Source organism: Phascolarctos cinereus, unplaced genomic scaffold (genome assembly GCF_003287225.1).
Source record: "Phascolarctos cinereus isolate Bilbo 61053 unplaced genomic scaffold, phaCin_HiC Scaffold_3;HRSCAF=262, whole genome shotgun sequence".
NCBI lineage: Eukaryota > Metazoa > Chordata > Mammalia > Diprotodontia > Phascolarctidae > Phascolarctos > Phascolarctos cinereus.
Genome location: NW_027555736.1, coordinates 40391834 through 40406958, shown reverse-complemented (window position 1 = coordinate 40406958; position 15125 = coordinate 40391834). Strand labels below are relative to the sequence as shown.

Genomic DNA, 15125 nt, shown 5'->3' with positions numbered 1-15125 from the left:
ATACTATCCACATCCAGAGAAAAAAATTGATGGAATCTGAATGCAGATTGAAGCATACAATTTTTCACTTTATTTTTTTCATGTTTTTTTCCTTTTGGTCTGTTTCTTCTTTCACAACATGACTAATACGGAAATATTTTATACATAATTAGACATACACAACCTACATCAAATTGCTTACCATCTTAAGGAGGGGTAGAAGGAGGTGAATGAAGGAGGGAGAAAACTTGGAACTCAAAATTTTTTTTAAAAATGAACATCAAAAATTGTCTTTACATGTAATTGGGAAAAAATAAAATACTATCCAAACAGAAAAAAAAGAGAGGGTAAAATAGAAATTGAAAGAATCCACTAATCACCTCTGAAAGAGATCCTAAAACGAAAATTCCTATGAATATTATAGCCATATTCCAGAGCTCCCAAGTCAAAAAGAAAATACTTCAAGCAGCCAAAAAGAAACCATTCAAATATCGTGAAGTCATACTCAGGACCATACAAGATTTAGCCGATTCTACATTAAAGCAACAGAGGGCTTAGAATATGATATTCTAGAAGGCAAAGAAGATAGGATTACAAACAAGAATAACCTAAAACTGAGTATAATCCTTCAGGAGAAAAAATGGAGACTTAATGAAAAAGAGGACTTTAAATCATTCCTGATGAAAAGACCAGAGCTGACACAGGAATAAATAGAGCTTTCCTTAAGATGATAAGTAATATCCATCTAAAATCATCAGCAAGCATTATCTGTAATGGGGTTAAGCTAGAAGTCTTTCCAATAAGAACAGAGGTGAAGCAACAATGCCCATTATCACCACTATTATTCAATATCATACTAGAAATACTAGCTATGTCAATTAAAGAAGGAAAAGAAATTAAAGGAATTAGAATAGGCAATGGAGAAACAAAACGATCACTCTTTGCAGATATGATGGTATACCTAGAGAATCCTAGAAAATCAACTAAAAAATTAGTTGAAATAATAAAGAACTTCACCAAAGGTGCAGGTTACAAAATAAGCCCATAAAAATAACCATCATTTCTAATATATTATCAACAAAGTCTAGCAGGAAGAGATGGAAAGAGAAATTACATTTAAAATAACTGCAGACAATATCAAATACTTGGGATTCTCTCTGTCAAGACAAACCAGAAGCCATAAGACCACAATTACAAAACACTTTTCACACAAATAAAGTCAGATCTAAAAAACTGGAGAAATATTAATTGCTTGGTAGGTTGAGCCAATATAATAAAAATGACAATTCTACCTAAATTAATTTACTCATTCAGTGCCATACCAATCAAACTATCAAATATTATTTTATAGAGCTAGAAAAAATAATAAAATTCATCTGGAAGAACAAAAGGGCAAAAATATCAAGAGAATCAATGAAAAAAAATGTGAAAGAAGGTGGCGTGAAAGAAGGTGGCCTAGCAGTACCAGATTTCTAATTATATTATAAAGCAGTAATCATTAAAACAATCTAGTAATGGCTAAGAAATAGAATGGTGGATTAGTGAGATAGATTAGGTACACAATACATAGTAGTATACAACCATAGTGGTCTAGTGTTTGATAAAGCCAAAGGTCTAAGCTTCTGGGCAAGAACTCACCATTTGACAAAAATTGCTGGGAAAACCACAGAGCAGTCTGGCAGAAATGAGGCATAGACCAACATCTCACATTGTATACTAAGATAAGATCAAACGTGATATATATCAAAAAAGGATGACATCATAAGCAAATCAGAGAAGTGTGGAAACTTTTACTTATCAGATCTATGGATAAAGGAAGAATTTATGACCAAATGAGACAGAGATCACAGGAAGTAATGGATAATTTTGATTACATGAAGCTAAAAATTAGGCTTTACACAAATAAAACCAATGCAGACAAAATTAGAAGGAAAGCAGGAAACTAAGGGGGAAAATTTACAGCAAGTTTCTCTGATAAAGGCCTCATTTCTCAAATATATAAGGAACTAAAACAAATTTTATAAAAATAAAAGCCATTCGCCAATTGATAAATGGTCAAACAATATGAAAGGCATTTTTCAGAAGAAGAAATCAAAGCTATCAACAGTCAGATGAAAGAATGCTCTAAGTTACCATGATTAGAGAAATGCAAATTAAAACAATTCTGAGATACCATTTCATGCCTATCACATTGGCCAACATGACAAAAAGGAAAATGATAAATGCTGGAGGGGCTGTGAAGAAAGAGGGACACTGCTGAAAGAGTTGTGAACTGGTCCAATTACTCTGGAAAACAATTTGGAACTATGTCCAAAAGGCTTTAAAATTGTGCATACCCTTTGACCCAGCAATATCACTACTAGGTCAGTGTCCCAAAGATACTAAAGAAAAAGAAAAGGACCTCTATGTACAAAAATATTTATAGCTGCTCTTTTTGTGGTAGCAAAATACTAGAAATTGAGGAGATATCCATTAACTTGGGAATGGCTGAACAAATTATTGTATATGACTGTGACACAATACTATTGTGCAATGAGAAATGACGAACAGGATGCTCTCAGAAAAACCTGGAAAGACTTATATGAACTGATGCAAAGTGAAATTAGCAGAACCAGGAGAACACTGTATACAGTAACAGCAACTCTGCATGACAATCAACTGTGAATGACTTAGCTATACTCAACAATACAATGATTCAAGACAATTCTGAAAGACTTATGATGAAAAATGCTATTCACACCTTCAGAAAAAGAACTGACAGAATCTGAATGCAGATCGAAGCATATTTTTTCTTTATTTTTCTTGTGGTTTTTTTGTCTATTTTCTTTCAGAAATCAAAATTTTTTAAAAAAAGAATGTTTAAATAAATTTAAAATTAAAAAAAAAACAACAAAACAACCAACAACAATGAACTGACAGGGTCTTCTGCCCCATCAGGTATTGATTTATTTTCCTTGGTCTTGCAATATCTGTTTATGTGTCCAAATTATTTAAGATTAGCTGAAGGTCATATTCTCTTCTGCTATTAATATCCCTGTTCATTTATCTGATTATGCTAACAGTCTTTAAGTCCTTTTCCTTCCAAGATCTCTGATAATTTCAGTTTTTTCCCTCTTGTTTTCCCTTAATGCTCACTTTCTGACTCCTTCCCTTTTGATAGTGATTTCCTTGAGGATGGGGTCTCAAAGCTTCTCAGACTCCTCCCACACTAGGGAATTCAAAGTTCACCAGCTTCGGTCTCTTCTCTGACTTTTGGGGAGACAAAATTGGCCCCAGCTAGATACTAGGCTTTTCCTCAGGCTTAGTGGAGTGCCACATAACTACAGCCATAGCCACAACCACATACATCCTACTCCTTTTCCTATATTCTCTGGCTGAGTTCTGTTGTGACACAGAGCACTGCTATCACAGCCTGAACAAATTTCTGCTGTTGAGATCTCCACCACACTTGGGATAAGGGAAAAGGAGTGAAAGTTGAATTCTATTGGGTTAGTTTGTGTAGCCCTACTGCCAAAAGCATGGCTGTGGATACTGGGGAGAGGGTGCTGAGTGAATGTAAGAGACTCTTCCCTATTGTTAGTTCATCAGATTTTTGGGGGTTTGGGTTCTTGGAAACACCTGAAATTGCATTACTTCTTACATATAATTCCTACTTCAGAAAGATCTGAGAGATCATGAGGATTAGGGAAAATATTTAATCTTCTACCTTGTTAGTCACATGATCTAGAAGTCCTAGTTACATACCAATAAAAGAAAAAAATTAAATGAAATTTATGAATATTTACAAAAATATAAAATGCCCAAAACGACACCACAAGAGAATAATCTAGTCCAAAAAAAATTTAATGAGCCATAAAATGAGCTCCCAAACAAAAAAACAAAAAACAAATCCAGAATCAGATCAAGTAAATTCATTAAATATTCAAAAAACAATTAATTCCAATATTATAGAAACTCTTTGAAAAATAGAAGAAAAGAAAAGGGATCCTACCAAATAAGGTCTTGATGGCTAAACCAGGGTGAATCAAAACAGAGAAAGAGAACTATATGCCATATTAGCAAAATGGCTACAGTAGCCTCACAAAGATTACCATGACCAGGTTGAACTTACATCAGAAATGCAGCACTGGCTCAATATTAAGAAAACTATCAACATAATAGACCCTATTAATAACAAGAAAAATATAATAAAATAACAAAAAAAATCAATAGATACAAAAAAACCATTATTTTTTTTAAACGCACTAAAAAACTTAAGAATAAGTGGATCTTTCCTTAATGTGAAAAATAATATCTATTTAAAATCAAAAGTTATCAATATAAATATTGGAGTTAAATTAATGGCTTTCCCGTAAGAGTAAGGATAAAGAAGCTATGGTCATTACCACCAGTGTTATTTGATATAGTGCCAGGAATGTTAGCTACAATAAGAGGACAAGAGAAAGAAATCGAGGGAATAAGCACAGGCAAAGAGGAAATGAAATTCTGCAAATGACACAAGAAAATGAAATTCTACAAATGATATAATACTATACTTAAAGAACCCTGAAGAAACAAAAAAAAATTAACTCAAATGAATAATTAATAATATCAGCAAAATTGCAGGATTAAAATAGATGTTAAGTCGTCAGTATTTCTGTACATTACCAAGAAAATCCAGCAGGAAGAGACAGAAAAAAACTATTTAAAATAACTATTGAATGTATAAATCACTTAGAAGTTTACCTATCAAGATTCACAGAGGAACTATATGAATACAACTACAAAACACCTGCAAATAAAGACAAGTAACTAGAGAAATGTTAAATGCTTGTGGGTTGGCTGAATCAATGTAATAAAAGTGACAATACCACCTAAATTAATTTACTTATTCTGTGCCATACCAATAAAGTGATCCAAAGGTAGAAATAATAACAAAATTTATCTGAAGGAACAAAAGGTTAAGAATCTCAGGGGAAATAAGGTGAGGAGGTGGGAGTGGTAGAGGACTAGGAAGAAAGTGAACCCAACAGCTCCAGATCTCAAACTAAACTACAAGGCAGTAATCATTAGAATCCTTAGTCCTCATTAAGAAACAGCGAGGTTGATCAGTGAGAGAGATGAAGTACACAACATTCAGAAGAAGATGAACACAACAGCCCAGTGTTAAATAAACCCAAAGACCTGAACTACTGGGAGAAGAATGGACTATTCAATAAAAACTACTGGGAAACTTGCAAAACAATTTGGCAGATAGCAAGTAGACCAATACCTCACACCATGTACCAAGATAAGCTCTAAATGGATATACATGTAATACAAAAAAGGTAACATCACAAACAAACTGGCGGAGGAAGGAAAAAGTCACCTTTCACATAAGAAAACAATCATGATCAAACGCGGGACAGAGGTGACCAGGAAGATATAATGAATCATTTTGATTACATAAAATGAAAAAGGTTTTGCAAAAAAAACAAACAAAAAACAATGGAGGTAGAATCAGAACTGAAACAGGTAACTAAGAAAAAATGTTTGCAGCAAGTTTCTCTAATAAGGATCTTATTTCCAAGATATGTAAAGAACTGATTCAAACATATAAGACAAGGTCATTCCTCAAGCAATAAATCAAAAGATTTAACAAGAATTTTTCAAAAGAAGAAATCTAAACTATAACCAATTATGTGAAAAATGCTTCAGATCACTAATAATTAGAAAAATATAAACTAAAAACAATTAGGAGGCTCTACCTCATATCTATCAGATTGGCAAAAACAAGAAATGTTGGAGGGGCTGCAAACCAGTTAACTGTAGATAGCAATGTGGAACTGTTTCCCAAAACTCACTCAACTGGACTTGTTACATTCTGATCCAGTGATACCACTACAAGGTCAATTACTCCCCCCCCAAAAAAAAACCCCAAATATCAAAGAAACAAAGGACAACCCATGTAAACAACATTTATAAGTAGCTCTTTTTGTGGTGGCAAAAAACCCCCACAAAACCTTGAAACTAAGCGAGAGCCCATCAATTAGGGAATAGCTGAACAAATTATAGTATATGAAAGTACTGTTATGGAATACTATGGTGCTATAAGAAATGATGAAGAGGATGGTTTCAGAGACATCTGGGATGACCTGTATGAACTGACTCAGAATGAAGTGGCCAGAACCAGGAAAACATAGTAACAACAACATTGTAAAGACAACTTTGAAAGAACTTAAGAACTCTGATCAAATCAATGACCAACCATGATTCTAGAGGACCAATGAAGAAGCATGCTACCAACCTCCTGACAGGATTCAGGGTATCCTGATGGATTCAGGGTACATAATTATATATGTGTATACATACATACATACATACATACATACAGGCACACACACACACACACAATTTATTATAAGTTTAATCATAAATTATTATATTATATTATGATAAAGATGAGACAACCACTATCTTATGTCATTCAGAAACAAGTAGGTATAGATGGTAGTCAAAGACAACACCAGCTTAGTGATTAAGATTTTAAACCACACTGGCAAGAGATAGGAAAATGATCCTGCAGCAAGCTTGGTCAGTATAAGATCCAACAAAGCCAGATTGTTTCAAAATAATTTTTTGGGTGAAAATGGAAGGTCAATAACTACAGGCAAAATGGAGAAGATACGCTAGTGGCTTCATAGCAATATAGTCACATCAATGGTGATGCAGAGCCACTACCTTAGAGTGACCTAAGTAAGCATTCTATAGGCATCATCTAATTTGGTCCTTCAACAAGTCAGGTAATACAAATTTTATCTTACTTTAGCAGCAGAAGAAGCTGAAGCTTAAGTAAGTTAAATGAAAGTAAGCAAAGTAAGCATGGTGTAGTACCCTAGCACTCGATGCAAGAATGAGACGACTGACGTCCATCACTAGGAGCCCTGGGACAATCTCTTTACTTCTCTAGGCTTGTCGTCTCATCTCTAAAATGAAGGGCTTCAACCAGACGATCTCAGATATCCCTTCTAACTCTAAATCAAGATCCTACGACTTCAGTAAGGCCATGTGCATTCAAAGTCAGAACTCATGTCTTCTTAGTGGAAATCTGGTGTTCTTTTCATGCTGCCTTCTCAACTAAAGAATATATTAGCTTAAAGAACAATTTTTTTTTGCATCAATGTGAGATAATTATATAGCATTTGTATTTAAAAATGAAAACATATCAAAGTACAATTTTCCCTAAAGCTATTATCGCATAATCTTAAAATTTGCATGGCTTTGCATATCTGATCTGAGAAAACGTTCATTATAAAAGCCACATATCATGTCTAATGAAATTTAGAAATAACTTAACATACCTGCTCTTCCCTGTCTTTTTCTTTGGTCTTACTCCTGGAGACCCTGATAGAGGTAGCATCTCGAGCTGGAATGACAGAGATCTGATTCAGTGGCATGTTCATCACAACCTCTGGTTTGGTCTTCTTGTTTAAGGATGAGAATCTTCACTGTGAGGGTCATTTTGTGTCATGGATCTGAAGCTTTAAAAGAAAGCAAGAAATTTGACAATTTAAAATTCCATATGACTCTTCTGCCACCCTGGTACAGGCCCCCTGCACCTCACAAATGGACTACTGCAATAGCTTGCAGGTTGGTCTTCTGGACCTAAAATATATTGCCATTGCAATCCATCTTCCACTCAGTTGTCAAACTGATCTTCCTAAAGGGCAGCTCTGACCATGTGACCCTGCCCCTCAGCCACCTTGCTTTTCTCAAACAAAGCACCCCATTTCCTGACTCCTGGTATTTTCACGGGCCCTCCCTTGTGCCTGGATTTCTCTGCCTCCTGGCTTCTTCAAGTTTCAGCTAAAATACCAACTTTTAGAAGAAACCTTTCCCAGTCTTCTTTAACCTTCATATCTTCCTTCTGGGATTACTTCCAGTTTATCCTTTATACAGCTTGTTTGTACACAGATGTTTATATGTTGTTGCTGCTACAGAGCAAGGATTGTTTTCTGCTTTTATATGTATCCCCAGAGATTAGCACAGTGTCTGGGAAATAGCAGAACACGCTTAAGAAATGCTAGTTGATTGACTCACTAGTTAGATTTTATAATTTATAAACAGGCTAATGTTTGAGGGATGATTTAAAAAATCAGTCTTCAAAAATTTGTAACAAAAATGAACGGATTAACAAAAATCTGTACTATCTTCCTCACATAAGCGTCTTCCCCTAGAATCCTATTCTGGTGCCTCTATGACACAAAAATGAACACACCCCTTTTTACACCTTTCTAATCGCTTTATACTTTACTTCCCTCCACACACTCTATCATCCAGTTGCACTGGCTGACTGGCTTGTCCTCAGAGACGAAGAACTACCTCCTGTCTCCATGAGTTTTCACTTTCTGTCCCACATGCCTGGAATATTATTGTGCCACCAACTCTTAAATTTAATAGTTAAATTCTTTTACTACAGGACTATATTCAAGGTTTATTCAGCTTTCTTGAATATATTTTTTATGGTGAAATACACGTAGCAACCTTTAATCCCAATTCTGATCGAGTACATCTTGCTAAGATTGTAGCATCTCTATCCTTTTGATAGGACAACAAACACATGTGAAATTAATTCATTTATTATTTACATACAATTAATAAGGACAACCTTCTTGTCTAACTGCTTCTATCCTTGCCCCTCCCTGGCCCCCCAAGCTGGTTTGATTGCTGGCACTACAATACTACCTTCTGACCACCCTCATTTGGCTCTAATGTTGTATATCACCTTCTCTGCTAGCAAAACTTTCCCTCAGTAAAGCTCTTACTGCCACAAGTGTTCTGTACTTTTAACGGGACAGAAATTTTAAAACGAGGAGCTCTTAACTTGCAGTCCATGAACTTGGTTTTATTTTTATTAATATATTTTGATAAATATTTCAATTTGGTTTCCTCTATAATCCTGTGTATTTTATTTTATGCATTTAAAAATACAAAAAGGGGTACATAGGTTTCACCAGACTGCCAAAGAGGTCTGTACCACAAAAGGATTAAGAACTGCTGTCTTAAACCAAAAGAAGGGAGTCTCTCATACCGGGACTTAAGGCATCATTCATCAAATGGAGGAGTTGAGGGAAGGAGAGAGGGGAAATGTCACACATCAAATACTGCCTATCTACCCTTCTTACTGCCTCTAGGATCAAATACAAAAATGCCCCGTTTAACATTCAAATGACCCAGCCCCTTACTGCCTCTGCAGTCTTCTTACACCTTAACCCCCACTATATACTCTTTGATACAGTGACACTAGCCTGCTGGCAGTTCCATGAACAAGCCACTCTGCTCTGGGCATTCTCTTGGTCTGTCCCCCATGCCTCCAATGCTCTCCTTCCTCAACTCTACCTAATGACTCCTCTGGCTTCCTTTAAATCCCAACTAATCCCTTGTAGAGAAAGCCTTTCCCAATTCTCTCTTCATTCTAGTGCCTTCCTTCTGTTAATTATTTCCCATTTATCCTGCATGTAACATTTTTTAAATATTTGTCTGTTGTCTCGCCCATTAGTTTGTGAGCTTCTGGAGGGTAGGGTATGTCTTTTGCCTTCTTTTTATATTTCCATAACTTAGCACATGGCCTGGTAAACAACAGGTGCTTAATACGTGTTCATTGATTACTTGATTATCCCTGTGAGAAAGGCACACATTTGTAAGACAGCTGGATAGGTTCAGGATACCATCAGCAAAACTGAAACTGGCTTTCTCAATAAATACAGGAGTAAAACAAAGAAGCTCATTCCTCCCATTATCATCTGATATAGTTGTGGAAATGCTAGTAATAACAATAAGACAAAAGAAATAAATTAAGGGCAGAAATATAAGTAAAAAGGAAATAAAACTAACCCTAACTGCTGATGACATGCTGGCATACCTGGAAAATTCTAGGGAATCAGCAAAGCTACTGAGGCAATTAACAGCTCTAGCAAAATTGAAGGCTACAAAATAAACGCTCAAAAATCAATAGCATTTCTACATTTTAGAAACAAAATTCAAAAGGCAGTAACAGAAAAGGGAAATCCCATTCCAAATACCTACAAATATCTGGGGATCAATCTACCAAAGCACACAAAAGACTTGAATAGATTCCAATTACAAAGTACTCCTAAAAGAAATAAAGAACAACTTAAACAGCTGGAGGAATAGTCACTGCTCCTGACTGGGTTGTGCCAATATAATAAAAATGATAAAAACTACCAAAGATAATCAATAATCAAAGATAATCAATCAAAATCATCAAAGACATACTTACTAGAACTCAATAAGATAAGAAAATTCATTTGGAAAAATAAAAGATCTAGAATATAATAAGAAATGGTGAAAAGAGGTCAGGATAAAGGAATAGCATTTCTAGACCTTAAACTGTTATAAAGCATCAGTCCTCAAAACTACCTGGTATTGGTTAAAAATAGAAAGATTAACTGAACAGACTAGACTAGGGAGAATCAGAAAGGATGGAGCTCAAAAACCCAGCGTTCCATAAACCAGAAAATAAAAATTACTCAGGAAAAAACTTGATTTGGTAAAAAAACTCTCTAGAAAAACTGAAAACCAGTCTGGCAGAAATGGTGCTCAATTCAATACTTTAAACCATATTCCACAATCCATTCTGGATGAACAACCTTAATGTTAAAGCTCATTCCATATAAAAATTAGAAGAGAAGCAGATCTTATACTTCTCACAGTTATGGATAGAATAGGTATTCTTAACCCAACAAAGGATAAAGGCAATTACATTAGATAAAACAGGTAATGTTGATTACGTGAAACTACAAAGTTCCTGTACAAACAAAATTAATTTATCTAGAATAAGAAAGAAAATGGTAGAATAGGAAAATAATCTTTATATCCAATTTCTGATAAAAGTTTAGTATCTAATATATAGTAATAATTAGCACATATGTATATATGTGTGTATGTGTATACACACACACACACACACACACACACACACACACACACATATATGTAATATAGACACACATTTATATTTATAACCAAAAGCCATTCCCTCAAAAGATAACTGGTCAAAGGAACAGTTCTCAAAAGCCAAATTGCAAACTATTAACAATCTTATGAAAGAATGCTCCAAATAACTAATAAGAGAAACATAAAACAAAACAACAATGAAGTTTAACCTCACATCCTGAAAACTGGCAAAGATGGTCACGGAATGGATTAGTTTTGCTGAACTTTTTTTTCCCTTTTTCATAAGGGATGTCTCTTCAAAAGGGAGTGGATATAGCAGGATATACAGGAGGTATAAAAAACAAAAGACATCAATACAAATTTACTTAAAAAAATAAACTGAACCTCTAAAACTGATCTCATTAGCATAACTCTATAAATGCTGTGGAGAGAGATGAAGAAAACCAGTACATATAAAAAATACAAGCTAAAAAAAAGACTAAAGGTAAAAAAGACAGTCACACCTCAGTGGCACCTCATTCACCGTTTCTAGGATCAAACGTGAATTTTTCCTCTCGGCTTTTACATACATGAACAATCTGACCTCAACCTACCTTTCCCGCCTGATTCATGACTCACTCCCCATGGTCTAGCCAAAATGGCCTTACTGCTATTGCTCACACAATCCTTTCCCTATCTCTCTGCTATTGTATTTGCCATCCCTCATGCCAGGATTGCACACTCCCTCCTCACCTCCACGTTATAGAATCCCTCCTTCTATGTGACATCTTTTCTGATGTCTCCAACTGCTAGTGCCCCCTCAACTACCTTCCATTTATCATGTAAATATTTAAATATACACATACTGTCTCCTCTTTACCCCACTAGGACTTAAGCTCCTTGAGTAAGGACTGTTCATATTTTGTCTTTGTACCCCCATGTTTAGCAGTGCCTCCTGGTACACAGGAGGCAATTAATAAAACTTGTTGACTGATGATCAAAAATTCTGTCAGCACTAATATTCTTCATTTGTCCAAACAACCAAAAAAAATTTTCACCAAATTGGATTAGGGGGGTAAGTTAAGTAACCCCCCCCCAAAAGGAAGCCAAATGTCATCTCTATTCTATATATCATCTACTCAACACCAGACCTATAGTGAGTCGGCCATCCCTACAAATAGTCTTTATGGTGATTCTACTTCAAGTACTCTCAGGGTCTCAGGGCTTTAGAGCAGGAAGGTCAGGGTCCAGCCACATCATTTTACTGATGAAGAAAGTGACACTCAAACAGGGGAAATACCTTGTCTAGGATAACCCAGGTACTGAGTAGTACCCAATGGCTTTAAATCCAGCCTTCTTTATGCTACAAACATGCTGTCCATTCATTACTCTGTGGAAGATGAAAGGTCATTACTTACAGTGCTATTCTACTACACCCTGGAAGGTCAGAAAAGCTGGTGGTGAGAAGTTTCTTCACCACTAACATGCCATGGGTGACAATCTCTTGGCATGTTTAAATAGTCAAACTAGCCATACCTATATGCCAAGGACAGCAGTCATCCCAATAGCTACATTTACTGCTTCCACTACAATAATCATTGTTACATCACTGACACACATCCTTGAAAATTCTAGCAAAGACACACATATTTGCCAGAAAGTAGAATGGTATATGATCGTACCTAAAATGTCCACCTCTGGCATGCCAAGTGACAACTATGACTACAATACCATTCAGTCACCAATGCTAGTCTCTTAGCATTCCCGTCATTCTAGAATCCTGACCACTCTTCTACTCCCTGTTTTCATTAGGCAATAGGCAGGGGTACCACGAACATAGAGCAGTCAGCCAATCACTCCCAGGTGTCTGTATCTAGTCCAGTCTAAGGAACTGGATAGGGGTCCAAAGCACTCAAATCTAACAGTTTATTTTCTAACCTTGGTATAATTGGTATTTTTTCACCTATGCCTCTTTTTCTCTACCACAGGATAAACCCAGTAATTGTTGCTGCCCACTTACTGTCTAGGAGGCAAGGATGAAATTATATTACTAAAGTATATTTAGGTGACAGACACAACAGTTAAAAAAAATAGACTATATAGTTACAAAAGTAATAGACCTTCTTCTTTCAAAGACCCAAATTTGAAATATCAATCCAGAATCCAACATGATCATGAAAGCATTAAACAATAACTTTATATTCAAACTCCTAGGCCTAGCATTGAAGGCCCTCTTCAGTTTGACTCCATTCAATCGCACTAAGCTCAGGTGGCCAGAGCAGATTTGGCCCTGAGTCCAGAGCCAAGCTAACAAAAGTATTTATATGAGGGAGGTAGATGAAAGGTACAGCAAACCAAGGCTGTACCATTATCTGTTCTTTTAGGAACTCTTTCCCCCCTTAATAATGACAATGATGTTTGCTTTCCAGTCAAGATAAGGAAATGAAAAGAAGCACCAAAGAAAGTGGAGAAAAGAACCTTACCTCCTATCCTCAACACGGGTCTTCATGAATTAAAGGGACTGAATCTCAAGAAAACAGACAAGGAACAATGGGTGCAAGTTCCAAAGCAGAAGACAAATATGGAAGGGGCAGTCTCAGGACACAGCTAGCTCTCCCTCACTAGAGCCCTTTAAGCCAAGACAGGATGCTCACTTGTATGATTACAGATAAGATTCTTTGCAAACGAAGGTTTGCATTATCTGCCTTTCTTGCCATATCTCTTATCTCTGCGTCTTAGACTCTCCTGCTCAAGTTGATGGCCAGTGGATTTCTAGTTATAAAGTATCTTCCATGCTGACTGATCTCTTTACTCATGCAGATACTCTGTTGTAGTTAGTGGCCTATTGAAAAGAGCTCTGGGTCTGGAGTCAGGAAGACCTGAGTTCAAATCTGCCCTCAGATACTTACTAGCTGTGTGGTCCTTGACAAGTCATTTTGTCTACCTCAATTTCCTCAACTATAAAATGGGGCTAACAATAATAGCATCTACCTCCCAGGATTGCTGTGAAGATCACATGAGATATTTATAAAACCTACTTAGCTCAGTGCTTGGCACATAGTACGCACTATGTAAATACTTATTCCTTCCCTTTCCCTGCAGTGATACTCGGACCCTGGTTCTCAAATGGCATGGGGTTCCTAAAACATACTTCAAGATTTCTATTTTCTGCATGAGGATATAGCAAAGGCTCCATAGGACACTGGGCAAGCAAGGTACACTTCTCATTGCTGCCCTCTGCTGGTCACTCCCCCCTCCTCTATCTTCCTTTATTATTCCTTGCTTCTTCTGAACTTTGGACTTTCTGTGAAAAGGCTGGTCTACTGGAGACAAAGAAAACTAGTCAGAGCACTTCTTCACTTCTATTGAAGTGACTAATTTCTACATATTTAATTTAAAAATGTAAAATCTCTTATTTTGACTGACGCCATGATGAAACACATGACTGTTTAAGCTAAACTCTACAGCGACTTTTGCCTCACCAAGTCTGAATAAGTCTGAATGCTTATAAATGTCTTACTTATTTCAATGCTGACTATCTACTACAAAACCAAGATGAGTGTGGAGGGAAAAAAGGTTCTGAGAGAAGTCAAAATACATATTTCAAGATTTACATTCTAAAGCAAGGACTCTTCTTTTAAAATTTAATTTTTTAATTAACAAAAATATTTTCTCTCCCTCCTACATCTCATCTCCATTAAAAGGTGAAAAAAAAACCCTAGTAACAAATATGCATTTAGTCAAGCAAAACAAATTCCCACATCAGTCATATCCAAAAACTATCTCAATCTGTAGTACTTTTTATCTGCATTATAGCAGGCTGCTTGCTGGTTGGACTGGCTGCCCACTCCAGTCCACCCTCCACTCATCTGCCAAAGTGATCTTCCAAAAGTGCAGGTTTAAACATGTCACCTCAGCACTACTCAATAAACTTCAGTCAAATCAGCCAATAAACATCTATTAACTGTGTTAATGCAAGGTATGTGATATAAAAAGAAGCAAAAGACAGTCTTTGCCCTCAAGGAACTCACTGTCTATTCCAGAAGACAACAGGCAAACAAATAAGTACAAGTAAGTTATTTACAGGAGAAATAGGAAATAATTAAAAGAGAAAAAGCGCTACAATTGAAAGGGGTGGGAAGAAGCTTCAGACAGAAGATGGGATTTTAGCTGGGCCTTAAAAGAAGTCAGAGAAGTCAGCAGGTGAATATGAGGAAGGAGAGCATTCCAGG

The 15125-nt window shown here is 36.0% G+C and overlaps 1 protein-coding gene across 5 annotated transcripts in view; it reads right to left on the bottom strand.

Annotated features, from left to right (window-relative positions):
- MARCHF8 (membrane associated ring-CH-type finger 8) overlaps nucleotides 1-15125 on the bottom strand; it is a 94251-nt gene that overhangs the window by 52306 nt on the left and 26820 nt on the right. For 3 of the 5 annotated variants that reach the window (XM_020994479.2, XM_078150782.1, XM_020994478.2), the window contains exon 2: nucleotides 7299-7478. In XM_020994479.2, coding sequence (XP_020850138.1) covers nucleotides 7299-7400 — 102 coding nt within the window. In that variant the 5' untranslated portion in view covers nucleotides 7401-7478. Of the gene's footprint in view, nucleotides 1-7298; nucleotides 7479-12311; nucleotides 12456-15125 lie in introns of those variants that run through there. The other 2 variants (XM_020994480.2, XM_020994481.2) reach the window with 2 other exon arrangements.